The following is a 15,734-nucleotide window of genomic DNA, read 5'->3' as shown; positions in this document are numbered from 1 at the left end:
GAGACCGCAACTGGGACCGGCGCGGCCCCGCCCCCCTGCCCGCCATTGGCTCAGCCGTTGGCCTGGCAACGCCGGGGCCCGCGCCGCCCCGCCTCCCGCTCCCCATTGGGTCAGCCGTTGGCGTGGCAACGCCCCCGCCCACCGCCCTGGGGCGGGCCCGCGGCCGAGAGGCGGGCGCTGCCGGGCGGCATCGCCGCCTCACGCAGCCCCAGACCCCCCCCCCCCGCCGCCTCACGCAGCTCCGGACCCCCCCCCCCCGCCGCCTCACGCAGCCCCGGACCCCGGGCACGGCCCCCGGGCACCGGGGGAGCGGCGTCTGCCGGCAGCCCCGTACCAGAGAAACCGCTCGCTCCGGCGAAGCGAGTCGTGCTAGTACAGGCCGCAGCGCTCAGGTAGGGCCTGTCAGCGAAAGCCGGCCTCGGCCTCTGCCAGGGGGGGGTCGTGCCACAGGAGCTGGGGGGGCCGGTGTGACCCGGGGGGGGCCGGCACACCGCTTGGTGCGGCGCCAGCCGATCCAGGACACAGGATTTTCCCTACCGGGTGGGAATTCATTTGCCTCGGCGAGTGAGCCCGACCTCCCTCCTCCTCTGGCGGCCGGCCGTCTTGCGCCTTCTAACCGGTCACCCCTCACAGCAGTGGGTTTGGGTCTGAACAGAGCCAGGAGCAGCGTTCCTCCTTTTCACTCCACTACCAGGAGAGAGCTGGTGTAGTCAAAAGTAACAAAACCTGCTCTCGGTCATGAGATTTGCCCAAAGGTACCTCTTGGAAGCTACCTTGCTTGAAAGCATGTTAAGGTATAGCCGTTCCTTTCCCCTGCCACTGCATGTTACTTATTAACTGTGGAGAACTGTCGGCATTTGAAAGTAGGCCGTGGATGAATGCTTCATTAAAATACACCTTGAAAAACACATTCTGTGAGATCATTTTTAAAATGCGAATTATATGTACCTAAAAAATTAGATAGATATATTCTGTAAATATAGAAGAAAGGTAGCAAAAATGGAGACCTGGCAAGTTTCTGGTAAAAACTGCTGTTTGCCATTTTATCTGGATAGAAATGTATTTTAGTTTTTGTGTTCATATTTGTATCCCCTTTCTGAAAAATGTGACCTTCAAAAGAGGGAAGAGGGGACAGGAAACACAACAGCGTCTTTTATTTGCCTGTTGAGTTCTATGTTCATGTTTGTTCCTGTAAGCCTCAAAATGCCGTACTTTGTACACACGATTTCGCCTTTACAGTGTGTCACCACAAGATAAGAAAATGAAACTGAAGTTTCTGTCTCCGGCTGACCGAAGCTGGAGCTGCAAGACTTTTTCTTGGTGTAAATGTTAGCCAGCTATTTAAAGACACACTGTCCATAAAGACTATTAATTACATACCAGGAATCAAGCCATACTGTAAACCCAGTTTTACTTGGCAAAAACAGTACATATTGTTCTGCTCCTGGGGGGAAAATGTGAGGGTGGGGAAATCTTGCTCCTCCTCAAATGACTATATTTGTAAGTTAGAATGCTCGTTCGTACTAATTACAGGAGCAAAACCCATAATAAGTGCAAAACTGCCTTGATGAGGATGTCATGTGGTCCAAGGCCACCTTCAAAACCAGATTTGCTGTTTACTAATCAGCAAAGGACTGTGCCTGATGTGAGGCAAAGCAGTTTGCTACCCTCCAGAACACACCCGGCTCCCTGAGACCAAGTACACCCTACATGCCTGAGCAGATCCAATATTTTAGTATATTACTAGTTTGTCTTTACTGGTCTTCATAAGAAGCCGGTAGTACCTCAGCAAGGTCTACAGGCTGTTAGCAAGAAGTTGCCTGTGAGGCCCCCACGCTGATGAGTTGTGTGAACAGTCCATGCCCTAAAAGCAATTCTTGAAACAGCTTATTAACGGGCACAGAAATGCCCGTTCAGTCCATTCTTGGGCTCTTTAATAAAAAATCATTTATTATTACAGGAATTGTTTTCTACCGGCAGTATGTGCAGAGTGTCGATTTACCTATGCCTGCGAAACCACGCTTCAGATGTGTTCTTGAAACCACCTCCTACCAAAAGCATAGTTTTGCTGAAATAATTAGTTAGAAATGCTTCTGGTACAGCTGTGTCCCACCGCTTCTTATCCCAGTTGACATAGCTGTCAGTTAAAGGTTTGGTTTGGGTTTTTTTATAGATGCAGCTAGGGGGCTTGCTAGCATAAAACCCACTAAAAAGCCTCTAGACTAGACCTACACGTAGCACACTTGGCTTGAGAATCACCAGCAACTGATAATTAAAGAAGTTTTGCTGGATAGCTGTGAAATTATATTACTACATGAGAAAATATATCAAGGTAAGAAGTCTTTCAAGAATTTATTACATTCCAAAATATCTGTAGTTGTACTTGAAAATACTCATATGTGTGTTTATGCTTGAGCTGAATTTTCTTAAGAAGTTTAATAAAATTCCTTTAAACTGTTTTATAGCTAGGCAATGATAGAAAAAAAAAGGATCTCTAGGCACCCGGAAATGTCCTTGCTGCTTTTCATTCTTGAATAGTAAAAAAAATTAATTGAAAATGCATCCTTTTTGACATGTTTGAAAAGAAAAACACAGACACTAAAGAAACAAACACAGTGTAGATTTTTAAATATTGGTTTAATGAGATGTAAATTACCCCTCTGTATATGAGCTGAAGTCCTTTGTTCTCCAGCCGAGATTCACTTAAGGAAGCAGACAGTGTTTCTCTGTGGGCCTCCCAAAGGGCGAAAAGCTTTACGCTCTCATCAAGCCTCCAAAGCAGCTCTGCTGTCATCAGCTTCGCACTCCTCAGTAGCTGATTTGTAGAACAGCCTCGACTAGAAACTTTGCCAATGTAGCTACAGTAGAAGAGCTGGTAAACCCTCCTAGAGACGAGATCCAATTTAAGTTGCTTTAATAACTATGTATTGCTTATAGCAGAACTGCAAAGGATGTTCTGCCGTTGAAACTACGTCTTCAGGTTGTTCCCAGCAAAGCTCTATTGATCGGTGAATGTTGTTAGAGTCCTGGTATCACTAAATCAGCAAAACTTTTAAATATAAACCAGGTCTCCGTTGTCTGCCAGTCAGGTTACTCCTTGTATAGGTTACACAGGTCTCATGCAGCTTCCCTCACTTTTATTCGCATGTAGAGTTGTACCTTGGTGACCTCTGACCAAATAACCATAAGCCTTTTACAACTGGATTATCTCCTGTTTAGAGCTAAGCACCTAGGTTACTCTGAATGCGGAGGGCCTAGTTTTGTTCGTAAGGTTGAAATGTAGGAAGCACTGGAATCATAGACTCAGGAAAGCAGAAAAAATTGCAGATTACTCTTCCAGTGTCTGATGGTGAATGGGGCTGAACTGGAGACGCACGATGAAGGAAGCATCTACCAACATTTCTGTACTTAGGAAACTCTGCATATTGTAACTTTTCTAATATGCTTTGGGTTTCACAGCCTCAGAAATTCTTAAGACAAGCTGAATATATTTAGTAAAACATCATTTGATAGGTTGATAATTAAGAAAAATTCAAATACTAACACACTGAAAAATATGTTTAGTATGTCTAGACAAATGTACTAACCTATGTTGCCCTTCAAAGCTTTGCAAGATAGTCGTGACAGCTTGTAATTTCCGTAACATTTTCATTGTGATCTTTACAAGAAGGCAGACAGACTACAAACAGCAACAAGCCAGGATCAAAGCCTGAGGATAGATAGAGAAGAAACTGTTGAATCCACATATTCCTGTCTTTGTCAATTTATACTAAATACCATGGCATAAAAAACAGATGTCTGAAATATTTTGGACAATATTATCAAACCCAGTATTTGCTATGTGGATATAACACCCAAAGATGTGACAGTAGGCTTTTGGGAACCACATCTTTATTTACACTGACTCTAACTAGCTGGGCTGCCAGTAAGAGCCTGACCGCAGCAGCTTGTGTTGCTGGTGCTAAAGACTCGCTGAGTTCCCACAAAGGCTTGTGTAATCTTTCAAAACCTCGTGTTGTCACAGCTGGATTGTTACCGGTACCCAAGCTGACATGCCACCAACTCACCTTCTGAAATGACATCTTGGTGGGTCAAGGGAGATTGGAGGACTCAAAACCCAGGTATATTTTACTCTGGCAGTTCTGTGTCATCTTCAGCTAGCCAGGCAGACATTTATTACTGTTCTGTGTTACCTGTGGCTGGGCGACATTTTGCTGGACAAGGTTCTGGGTTGCTACAGAAACTGTCTCTGCAGATCCATTCAGTCAAGCAAGGCTCTAGTGACAAGACTCATGCTTTCAGCAGGAACATAAATAATTCACATTTTTGCTGGCCTGCTCTCCATGCCTTCCCTACAAGCAGGCTGGCGGCTCAAAGGGAAGCAGCTATGATTAGATGGAACTCATACCTAGAGAGTTCAAGGCACATTCACTTAAGTATATTATATTTTCAAAACTTTTTGCTTCAGAGCCTAATTTGGCCATAATTGGAGAGGGGCAACACCACCAAGCCTCTCTGTCAACCGTTTTTCAGAAAGATAATGGGAGGGACTCTTTGTTTAACTAAACCTGCTCCTATCACATGGCATCACACTCCACCAGTTGTCCCTCACTGCAGTACAGCCACAAAGGAGGCAGCTGGCTTTCTGACTGATAAAGCACGCAGTCACGTAACACTGGAATTAACCTGGAAAAGATCCCCGGTGTTTCAGATTTGCCTGGCTGTCCCAACCCACGGGTAGCAGCAGCCATTGACACAGATATCAGTGGGTAACCGTAGCGGTGAAGGACTCACAGCATTTCGGCTCTGTTTATGCATAGTGCTAGGACTGCTTGTTAAAAATTGACATTAAGCTGCATGACTTCTAAAATACTTCTTCTACACGCAAATTCAAGAGGTTCCCTCTGTACAAGTTGTAAACCCTTTTCACTCTGTTTTTTTCCCATCTATGCAAACTATCAGTCCAGTATTTAATCCATCCCCCCTCTCAGCCATGTTTCTGTTCAGATCTGGGAGTTCAACTCTACTGCAACAACAACATCCCCTTTTACAACTATTTTCAATGAATATGGGATGGTTGTCAACAAGTGTGGGATGGATGTCAATGACTATGGGAAAAATGTCAATGAATATGGGATAGATGAGAGTCTGCAGCAGTGTTTGGGCAAGCCAAGTTCTCGTGCACCTTTAGCCAGTCAATCACCCAAGATCTTTGTGAGTAAATTCCATGTAGTTAATTAGTATTTCAGCTGTATTTGTGTTTAATGTGACTGCAGCTAGCCTGGTCTCCGCTCAAGTCATGGACTGACCTTTTTGTTATTACAGTGTGGTCTGATAAGAAGCACACTGTATGGTATGTAATCCATGTAAAAATAAAAAAAAACTCCTTTAGTACTTACATGTCATTTGTCTTCTTTGTGGTCAGCTGCATCTGCTGGAGGTTGTGGGTGCCAGATCATTGTGCTGGGAGCTGCCACCCGAATTACAGCCCCTCCTGCCTCCCCTGTCCCCATCACAGCTGTGTCTGGCTGAGGGATTTTCTGTTTATTTTGATGCTTCTGTGCGTTGCACCAGCTTACTAAATGTTTTGAAGTTGGTGTGGGAGAATGTATCTGCTTTTCCTAGGTCCCTTTTTAGAAGTATTTCTAGCCTGCCAACTCTGTGGAGTAAACTATGAAGAGACTGAAAAGCTCTAGACTTCTGGTTGTGGTCTTCACTCCAAACAGTGATGGCACATGGCATGCTCACAGTGAGCGAGGATCTGACTAGCAGAGAAGCATCTGATCTTTGCACTAACACTGTAAAAGTCAATTGGAAAAAAAGGCAATGCAAACACCAAGGTCTGAAAAGGAAGAGCTGTTCCTTCACATCTTCATGGAAGCAGACCCGAGACAGATCCCTGCAGGTGCATTGCTCTGTTCTGCCAGTGAATCACTGATAAAGATTTTCTGAGTACAGTTACACAACCAGTTTTGCAGCAACCCTATAGAAGTTTCTCCTGCTTTGCTTATGGGACTGTTATGTGAGACAAAAGCCCTACTGAAATGGACATTTTTAGTGGTTTTTTCCTCTCCAAGTATCTGCTACCCATACGAGGATTCTATTGGTTTGATAAGATTTTTTTCAGATAAATTGTTATTGCCAATTACTAATGTCTTTGTTACCCACTGTTGAAAAAAAAAAAAAAGAAATTGAAATGTTGGCAGAGACTTACAAGGTATTTTAAAAAATATCTATTTGTGTTGGTTTTTTTTTTAATTAAAAGCAAAGCTCCAGATTTCCTTTTAACAAAAGAACACTGTCCATCAGAAAATGTATGGTTTGATAGTGAGGTGCAAAGTACTTTTCCCCGAAGTCAGTAGATAAGGTGGGTGGTGTTCTTTCTTTCTAGCTCTTCAGTTAGATTAGAAGGAAGCTCCATGAACTGAATTTGATAGTGCTCCTTGGGGCATTTTTCTGGGAAGAATTGTTGTGATTCTTGGCTAAAAATCTCTTCTCACTTGCCTGGAAGCGTCAATTTTGGGGGTTCAGCTTACACTACTAGCCCAAGGATAGCTTCCTATTGTGGTGAAAAATCTTTGTGTGTGTTGTTTCACGAATTGAGCATTTGGTAATGGAGTTAAGTATTCTTTATTGCAGCGCTGGAAGCACGGGGGATCGCTCCTCCAAACGTGCTTAACCACGAGCTTAACTGTATGGGTTAAATACATGTCTCACATACATAGTCACTAGATTTCCGAGAAATGTTATGCATAGTCATTAGTTATCCGGGAAACTATTAGCATATGTAAATGTCCTTTACGCAAGCACATTGGAGGTCTCTGGTGGTCTTTTGGAGTCCTCTGGTGGTCGTCCATAGTCTTCCTCACTTGTCCGCTGTTTGACCCATGTTGTATGAGTTTGCGCAGCACGCTCCTCTTCTGGGCCTCACAAGCAACTTCTCTGCTTATCTCCTAACTTTGGCTCAGTCATCACAAAAGACAGAACATCTCCCCTTATCACACAGGATACCTCCACAAACAGGACCTATCATTACATACACAGGCTTATGTCCTTGGCTTGTCTACGTAAATCAACTTATGGAGACAGTTGTTAGTCTTTTAACAAATTCCAAACTCCTTTATCTGGCAATACACTGAGTCTAAACATACGTTCTATTTCTGCATCTACTAGGCCTAGTGTCAGCCTCTGCATCAATTCCCCCCTTTTCTTTATGCTTAGGCGGATTCTTCCGCCTGTCACAGATTTTCATCTTCTTTAAAAGATTCAAAGTATTTCCCTGTTTCTAATTGGTGTCTTATTTTGTTTCGTTTCCAATCTTCATAGCTTTTTACAGTATTTTGACAGTGCCACATGAAGCATTTTATCATGATACAGATCAATACTCCCAACGCCAAAAGGACAATGATTGTAACAAAAATTTGCTTTAACCAACCAAAATTAGGTAACCATGCTGTTAACTTGTTGCACATCTCTTCAAACCCCCATGTTAGGTCATCTCTCATTACCTCGTGTAAAACTGTAGTTTGTTTCTTAATCTCTTCCAGGTCTGTAGAGATTCTTCCACCTTGATCTATATACATACAACAACTAGCATTTACGATCGTACATACTCCACCTTGGGAGGCTAACAACATATCTAATGCCATTCTATTTTCTAATACAACCTGAGACAGGCTAGATACCTCTAGTTGTAGTGCTTTTATCGCATCTATTGTCCGATTTTCGATGTTCTCTATTACTGCTGAGATATTGACAATGGCTTTTTCCAGTTCACTTACTCCCAACCATGGAAGGAACCACTGGGCAAAACTATGGAAGGCAGTGGGCCTTCTTACTAAAGGATTTTCAATATCTCGTTTAGCCCTTAGGAGAGGTGTTCCTTTTAGTGGGGAATTATGTATAGTTATATTTGGAATCACTGCTCCCAAGGTACACGTTCCCATCCAAGCTCTAGGTAGCACTTTCCGAGCAGTGTCGTTGCATAGCCAGTACCATCCTTTTCCTTCCGGCACTGGCCATGCTGTAGTATTAACAGAAATTGAAGTCCCAATGTCTATTGTCTTATTACAAACGGTATGATTCCCCACATATGTTCCACCAATACAGTCAATCTTCCCTTGTCCCTTAGGGGGATTACATCTCCGTATGCATGTACAGTAAGGTTCCAGTGCCTCAGGGCTAGTTATTTCTAACTTCCAGATCTCATCATTGTTAGTATTCCACGAAGTATTTTCCCAAAGATTCGCCCAGGAATGATCCTTTGGTACCGGAATACCAATTAAAGGGAGTCCTTTTCCTCTGTATTCTGGTAAGTGAGTACATACCCAACAATCTGTTTTGTTCAGAATCCTAGAGATATTCTGGGTTAAAGCGAAATGTGTATTTAAGTGCCATCGAGCTCCATTTGAGCCTAGTAATGCTTCCATTACCATCATGATTTGGAGAACCGCAGAGTTGTGGGCCCTGTAGGGACGACCATCCATGGTTTCTTGGGTGCTTTCTTCACTCTCGAATAGTGGATCCAGGCAGGCTGTTCTTTGATCCTGATAGCAGTGAAAGCTGTCAGTAAGACTTGATAAGGTCCTTCCCACTTCTCCTCCAAGGGTTGTCCTGAAAAAGTCTTTATATACACATAATCACCAGGTTTAAAGGAATGAATCGGTTGATCTAATCCTCTAGCTCTAGCTCCTAAAACTTGCTTGTTTATTTTCTCTAGTTGCTTTTGGAGGGAGATCATATAATTATATATGTATCCCATACCTTGCTGGGTTATGTCTTCCCCTGTAAACTGAGACAAGTACGGTCTTCCATACAGTATTTCAAAGGGACTTAGATTGTCCTTTGTTTTTGGTTTCACCCTCAATCTAAGCAGTGCCAAGGGGAGAGATTAGGGCCACGTTAAGTTAGTCTCCTGACTGATTTTTGCTATTTGTTGTTTGACCAAATGATTCATTTTTTCCACTTGCCCACTTGCCTGAGGTCTATATGGGGTATGCAATTGCCAATCTATTTTTAGGATCGTACTTACTTGTTGTACTATTTTGGCACGAAAATGAGAACCCCGATCAGAGGATATCGTGGCAGGAATTCCAAAATGAGGAATAATTTCATTCAATAATATTTTAGTTACTTCTCTTGCTTTGTTCATTCGGCAAGGGAAGGCTTCTGGCCAGCCGGAAAAGGTGTCAGTCATAACTAATAGGTATCGATACCCCCCTTTTCTAGGGAGCTCTGAAAAATCAATTTGCCACTGTTGTCCTGGATAATTTCCTCTGCTGATCGTTCCCAGTTTTACTTTGTTGGTCACATTGGGGTTCTTACATAGGCAAGTTTCACATTGTTGGGACACCTGCTTCACTATAGTATATAAATTTTGCCCTATCAGTTTCTGGTTTAAGCTCTTACACAAAGCATCTGACCCCCAATGTGTTTTATTATGTTCAATTAAAACTGTGGGCCATAATAAGTTAGATGGTATTATTACCCGACCATACGCTATATGGACCCACCCATTCTCTGCCATTTTACCTTTTAAATCTTCAATTAACTTCAAATCTTCCTTTGAGTAGTTTGGTTTCTGATTTGTACTTACAGTTTGGATTTTACTGTCTGGTATTAAGGATAAAACCTTTTCTCCTGATTTCGCCACTCTCCTGGCTTCATAATCACCAGACGATTTCCAATTTCCGAGTCAGTATTTCCTTTCTGATGTCCTCGGCAATGCATAATGGCCACTCTCTCCGGTTGTTGTACAGCCTCTAATAGTCTTAGGATTTCTTCAGCGTGTTTTACTTGTTTTCCTTGGGCAGTCAGTAGTCCTCGCTCTTTCCAAATGGCCCCATGAGCATGTACTACACCAAACGCATATTTAGAGTCCGTCCAGATGTTTATTCTCTTCCCTTTTGCTAGCTCTAATGCCTGAGTTAGAGCAATTATTTCTGCTTTTTGGGCCGAAGTTCCCGGGGGTAACAGTTGTGATTCGATTACCTGTTGAGTTGTTGTAATGGCATACCCAGCCTTACGTTGTCCTAGTTGCAGGAAACTGCTCCCGTCTGTATACCAGGAGTCCTCTGCATCCTCCAAAGGTTCTTCCTTAAGGTCTGCTCGGCTTGAATAAGTGGCTTCCATGGTTTCAATACAATCATGTATCACTGGCTCATCTAGAGTCCCACTGAGGAAAGAGGCTGGATTGACAATATTAGTAACCACAATTTCTATATCATCTTGTTCTACCAATATTGCTTGATATTTCAGAAACCTTTGGGGTGAGAGCCAAAGGCTCCCTTTTTGTTCTAGGACCGCTGATACTGTGTGAGAGACCAGTACTGTTATTTTCTGGCCCATAGTAAACTTTCGGGCTTCTTGAATATTAATTACAACTGCTGCAACAGCTCGAAGGCAGCTCGGCCAGCCTTTCCTTACTTCATCTAATTGTTTAGAGAAATAAGCCACTGCTCGTTTGTAGGGACCAAGTCTTTGTGCCAATACTCCTAAAGCAATTCCTTGTCTCTCATAGGAGAACAACAAAAACGGTTTGGAGACATTCGGTAACCCTAGGGCAGGGGCCCTCATTAGTTCTTGTTTAAGCTGCTTAAATGCATTTTGTGCTTCATCTGTCCAGACTAATTTCGACTGATTTCCTTTTATCAGTTCGTACAGAGGTTTGACTAACATTCCATAATTGTATATCCAAAGCCAGCACCAACCTGTCATTCCCAGAAAAGTTCGCAACTCCTTTACCGTCTGTGGTTCTGGAGTTCGACAGATGGCCTCTTTCCGTTCAGGTCCAAGCTCCCGTTGTCCTCCGGAGATTTCCAGTCCTAGATAGGTCACGCGTTGTTGGACCAGCTGGGCTTTCTGTTGAGAGACTCGATATCCACTTAAACCCCCAAAATTAAGGAGATTCACAGTCCATCGAATACAGCTTTCCCTGGTTTCGGTAGCTGTTAAGAGATCATCCACATATTGTAACAAAATTCCTTCATTGTCTGGAGATACCCAAGTTTCAAGCACTTTCGCCAATTGATTTCCAAAGATAGGTGGGCTATTCTTAAAGCCTTGGGGTAATACTGTCCAGGTTAGCTGAGTTTTCCTTCCAGACTCAGGATTCTCCCATTCAAAAGCAAACAAATTCTGACTTTCTGTGGCTAAGGTCAGACAGAAGGCGGCATCCTTCAAATCCAGTATGGTAAACCAAACTTGGTTATCTTTCAGCTTAGTTAACAAGGTATATGGATTTGCAACTACTGGATGTATATCTTCAGTAATCTTATTTATTGCTCTCAGATCTTGGACCAACCCATAACTTTTCCTGACTGCCTTTTTGATTAGTAGTATGGGTGTATTATATTCTGATTCACACTCAATTAATATTCCATATTGTAGAAACTTATCAATTATTTCCTTGATTCCCTTCCTATTGTCTAATTTCAGGGGATATTGCTTAACTTTGACAGGTTCTTCTGGTTTCAGCTTAATTACTGTAGGGGCTGTGTAAAAATGCAGCTTTTCCTGGAACCTCGGAGGCCCAGACTCCAGGATATACTTGATCAACAGTTTCTGGAGGTACTTCAAATTTTGGTTCAGCTTGTATTAATGCCAAGCTTAAAATGTTAATTAGCTGGTCTTCCTTGATTTTTAATTCCATTTTTCCTTTTTCAAAAACAATTTCTGCTTCCAGTTGTTCTAGCAAATCATGACCTAACAAGGATTTTGGAGATCCAGGCAAATACAAAAATTTATATATTCCTATCTGTTTACCCGATTTATATTTAAGTGGTTTTAGGAAAAAAGCTTTTTCCTGCTGGTCAGTAGCTCCCACTATAGTCACAAACTCTTCATCCTCTGGTATTAACCTTTGGTTTAACACTGAATAGCACACTCCCGTATCTACCAGAAAATCCACCTCTTGTCCTAGTTTCCCTAGCTTAACTTTAACCGGTGGATCTGCTAGGGTGGATTCGCCCGGTCCCCCTCATTGACCAGAGGTAACATTGGCTATGGCAGCTTGTGCTGCACTCAGCTTAGGACATTGTCCTTTCCAATGGCCTATTTCTTTACAATAAGCACATTGATCCGATCTTAGGGGCTGGCGTGAGCCTCCCCTCCTTCCAGTTCCCCGACCCCTCCCACGAAGGGAGTTGTCCTGCTTTCCCAGCGCAGCTACAGTAGCCGCAGCAATAGTTTCTCCCAACTTTCGTCTCTCATCCCCCTCTCTGTTCCGATACGTTCTCCAAGCTTCCTCTATCAATTTCTCTAAGTCCCTTATCTCAGGCTCTTTCAGTTTCTGAAGCTTTCGCCTTATATCTTCTGAAGATTGTCTTAGAAACAAAGAGATTAACTGTTGTCTTCCTACATCAGAAAAGGGATCTAAGGTGGTAAATTTCCGCATAGCTGCTCCTAACCGATCAAGAAACTCTGTGGGAGTTTCAGCCTGACCTTGTTTTACTGCATACAAACTTGACCAATTGACTGCTTTTGGTATCGCATTTTCAATACCTAATTTTATCCATTCTTGGTATCTCTTCAAAAGCTGATATTCAGTATTATCATTCGGGTCCCAATTGGGATCCGTCCTGGGCACATGATTATCTACTGTGCCTGGTAAGGTTCCAGCAGTGATTTGAACCTGAACTTGTATTTGAGCTGCTCTTATTACTAGTTGTTTTTCGGTCTCGGTTAGAGCATCCAACATTAAATCGATGTCTTTCCAATCTGGGTCCTGATTTTTAACAATCAGTTCAAATCTTTTAGCAATCCCTTCAGGATCATCACGGTATCCTTTTACCACTTCTCTCCATGAATCCAAATCATACATAGTGAAAGGTATTTTAATTCTAGTGGGGCCTGCCGTTCCCATTGCTTGTCTTAAGGGGGCCAGAAGCACCGGTCTCGTCTTACTCCGAGTACGAGCTGTAATCGGAGTAGAACCCCGGTCTTCGGAATCCTGTTTGGTGTCACCATTGCCCGCACTCACCCCTGCCCCTTCTCCTTCTCCTTCAGGAGATCCTTCCATTATTGCCGGGACTGGGGGTGGTAATGGTGGGGAAACAAAATCCCCCATTCTCTCCTCAATTTCTCTTAGTTTTAAACACCTCTGCCCTATGTTACAGGCTGAACAACATCTCTTCAATTTCTCAGAATCTCTTTTTTCCTTTTCCATTGCTAGCACAAGTGGGTCTTGCGGAGCTATATTAACTCCGCACTCTCTTTGCCATTCTGGATGATTTCTCAAAGTGAAAAACATATCCGCATATATAACTTCATCCCATTTTCCCTCCCGCCTTAAAAATAACATCAGCTGTAGCAATGTGTTATAATTCAAAGTTCCATTAAAAGGCCACACTTCGCCACTGTCCAGTCTATATAAAGGCCACCACTGGTTACAATATTTAATTAAGGTCTTTTTGTCCACGCTTCCGCCTGGAGGTCCCCCGATTTCCTTCCAATGTGCCAGGATACAACCTAAGGGGCTCTTTTTCAATATTCCACCGCTCTGTTTCCCTCCCATATTACTCGCCCTGATTTCTGTCTGCCCAACCACAAATTATTTCCACTACATACGTAGCTCTCTCCCTCTTGTCCCAGGAAGTCCAGACCCGACACTTAGGGCAGTCAATATCCTTTCCACAACCTATTTGCAACCTTTGTTTACACCACACACACTCTAGGATATATATAGGTCTACACTCGCTTCCCGGATGCAGAAGACACCATTCATATACCCACATTTATATAATACACCAAACAGGGAACTTCTTACAATAACACCAGCACAAGACAAATAAGACGATCAAACTCAGACTTATAACTATAATAATAATGTACGAGTTCACGTCCAAACCATCAGTGAATCAATCACACCTCATTCGTCTCCGGCCGTACCTCCCACGGAGTTACGAACTGCGGATCGCAATTTCACACACTCTCTGCAGCTGCTTCTCACTCACTCACTCATTCAATTCACCGTTTTGGCACAGTTTTAACTCAGAACTCACAAACGGTATCCGTAATCCAATTCCGACGGTAGTTTACCACATTCAGTTAGCCGAAAGATCAAAATTAAATTCAGAACAAAAGTACATGAGTGGGCACCAAACCAAACCTAAAGCACACAAAGTGCACAACAAAAGTGCCCAAGCACATATCAAACCAAATGCATACCAAGAGCATCGGCTACCTGGCATACGCTGTCCTGCATAAGTTAGTCTTGTGACTTATGGAGAGCTTTACAAATGACCGGTCCCAAACCCAAAGATACAAAATAAAGAATACCTCACACTCCTTTAGATGGTGTCCTTGTCTGCTCCCGCAGTGATCCGAGTGAGGCGAGGAGTCCCTCCGGGAAAATCCCGGGGGTACCCTAGGGAGTCCCGCTCTCAGCGGGTCCTGCAGCCGAGCAGAGCGGGTCCCATCTGGGTCGCCCGATTGTTTCACGAATTGAGCATTTGGTAATGGAGTTAAGTATTCTTTATTGCAGCGCTGGAAGCACGGGGGATCGCTCCTCCAAACGTGCTTAACCACGAGCTTAACTGTATGGGTTAAATACATGTCTCACATACATAGTCACTAGATTTCCGAGAAATGTTATGCATAGTCATTAGTTATCCGGGAAACTATTAGCATATGTAAATGTCCTTTACGCAAGCACATTGGAGGTCTCTGGTGGTCTTTTGGAGTCCTCTGGTGGTCGTCCATAGTCTTCCTCACTTGTCCGCTGTTTGACCCATGTTGTATGAGTTTGCGCAGCACGCTCCTCTTCTGGGCCTCACAAGCAACTTCTCTGCTTATCTCCTAACTTTGGCTCAGTCATCACAAAAGACAGAACATCTCCCCTTATCACACAGGATACCTCCACAAACAGGACCTATCATTACATACACAGGCTTATGTCCTTGGCTTGTCTACGTAAATCAACTTATGGAGACAGTTGTTAGTCTTTTAACAAATTCCAAACTCCTTTATCTGGCAATACACTGAGTCCAAACATACGTTCTATTTCTGCATCTACTAGGCCTAGTGTCAGCCTCTGCATCAGTGTACTGTATTGCAAAAGGTTTCCAGCATTTCTCTTGAGAAGAGTAAATCTGGTCTCAGGATGGCGTTTTAGCTCTTACTTGCTTAACACAGCTCTGTTCCAGCAACGTTAACACTCACAAGACCTTGAGTAGGGGCTAAACCAGGCGCCCTCTCTTTTCCCACTCCCATGCTGGATGGCTTACACTGCTGTGCATCTCCCTACCAACACATCTTTTCCCTCTCTAATTTTCAGTCTGGACAAGAAAACCCATGCGTGGGTCAGAAAACAATTATTTTTGCAGTGACCTGAGTTTGTGTGATCATTAAAATTGTTGCTAGCTCAACTGCAGAAATTCTTCCAAGAAACCCATCTCTCCTTATCCCATCCCGGACAGCCCTCCTCTGTAAAATAATATAAAAAAATATCAAACCACTGTGGGCCGGACTCTGTGACCACTTGCACCAGAGGAATCATTTAGAGGGTGGGGGGACCGCAGCATTATCAGCACATTATCTCTTGTTATCCGGAATAGGCTCTTCCCTGATTCTTCAAACAGGATTTTCCTGTTACTGTGTGTGGGCTGGAAGGTTTAACTACAGGCTGACTCTTCCTACTGCTATGATTGTAATTGTCTCCCAGAGATCTTTATGGATATTGAGTAAGGAGGCATAAACCTGCTCGGTAGAGTAGTATCAGTGCTCTCCAAAGCCAA

General features: G+C 43.4%; 2 protein-coding genes and 1 long non-coding RNA gene across 4 annotated transcripts; 1 reads left to right on the top strand and 2 right to left on the bottom strand.

Annotated features, from left to right (window-relative positions):
* The first annotated feature begins 261 nt into the window (after window positions 1-261).
* LOC121232441 lies at window positions 262-5,394 on the top strand. The gene is made up of 3 exons (XR_005930881.1): window positions 262-1,322; window positions 1,961-2,332; window positions 4,025-5,394. It is a non-coding gene; the product is annotated as an uncharacterized LOC121232441 (long non-coding RNA).
* Window positions 5,395-6,614: 1,220 nt separating this feature from the next.
* On the bottom strand, window positions 6,615-9,572 carry LOC115353338 (syncytin-1-like). Its single transcript, XM_041118472.1, has 2 exons — window positions 9,532-9,572; window positions 6,615-8,623 (listed from the first exon to the last, which is right to left on the bottom strand). The coding sequence occupies exon 2, from the start codon at window positions 8,484-8,486 to the stop codon at window positions 7,239-7,241; it is 1,248 nt and encodes a 415-aa protein (XP_040974406.1). The 5' UTR covers window positions 8,487-8,623; window positions 9,532-9,572; the 3' UTR covers window positions 6,615-7,238.
* On the bottom strand, window positions 8,617-15,033 carry LOC115353618. 2 transcript variants are annotated; one of them, XM_041118471.1, is made up of 3 exons: window positions 14,278-15,033; window positions 10,710-10,860; window positions 8,617-10,187 (listed from the first exon to the last, which is right to left on the bottom strand). In XM_041118471.1, the coding sequence occupies exons 1-3, from the start codon at window positions 14,551-14,553 to the stop codon at window positions 9,619-9,621; spliced, it is 996 nt and encodes a 331-aa protein (XP_040974405.1). In that variant the 5' UTR covers window positions 14,554-15,033; the 3' UTR covers window positions 8,617-9,618. The 2 variants fall into 2 exon arrangements, with proteins under 2 accessions (XP_040974405.1, XP_040974404.1); XM_041118470.1 differs by having other exon boundaries at window positions 8,617-10,860.
* Window positions 15,034-15,734: the final 701 nt, after the last annotated feature.

Source organism: Aquila chrysaetos, chromosome 19 (genome assembly GCF_900496995.4).
Source record: "Aquila chrysaetos chrysaetos chromosome 19, bAquChr1.4, whole genome shotgun sequence".
Taxonomy (NCBI): Eukaryota; Metazoa; Chordata; class Aves; order Accipitriformes; family Accipitridae; genus Aquila; species Aquila chrysaetos.
Note: the sequence above shows the minus strand (reverse complement) of the source record. Positions and strands in the feature narration are given on the sequence as shown.

Excerpts from the sequence above, each read along its gene's own strand:
- LOC115353618 (XM_041118470.1), bottom strand. The coding sequence starts at position 14,553 with ATGTATTTAACCCATACAGTTAAGCTCGTGGTTAAGCACGTTTGGAGG. Across the intron at positions 10,861-14,277 it reads ACCATCTAAAGGAGTGTGAG|AAAGCCCAGCTGGTCCAACA; the intron begins GTATTCTTTATT and ends GTCTCTCAACAG.
- LOC115353338 (XM_041118472.1), bottom strand. The coding sequence starts at position 8,486 with ATGGATGGTCGTCCCTACAGGGCCCACAACTCTGCGGTTCTCCAAATC.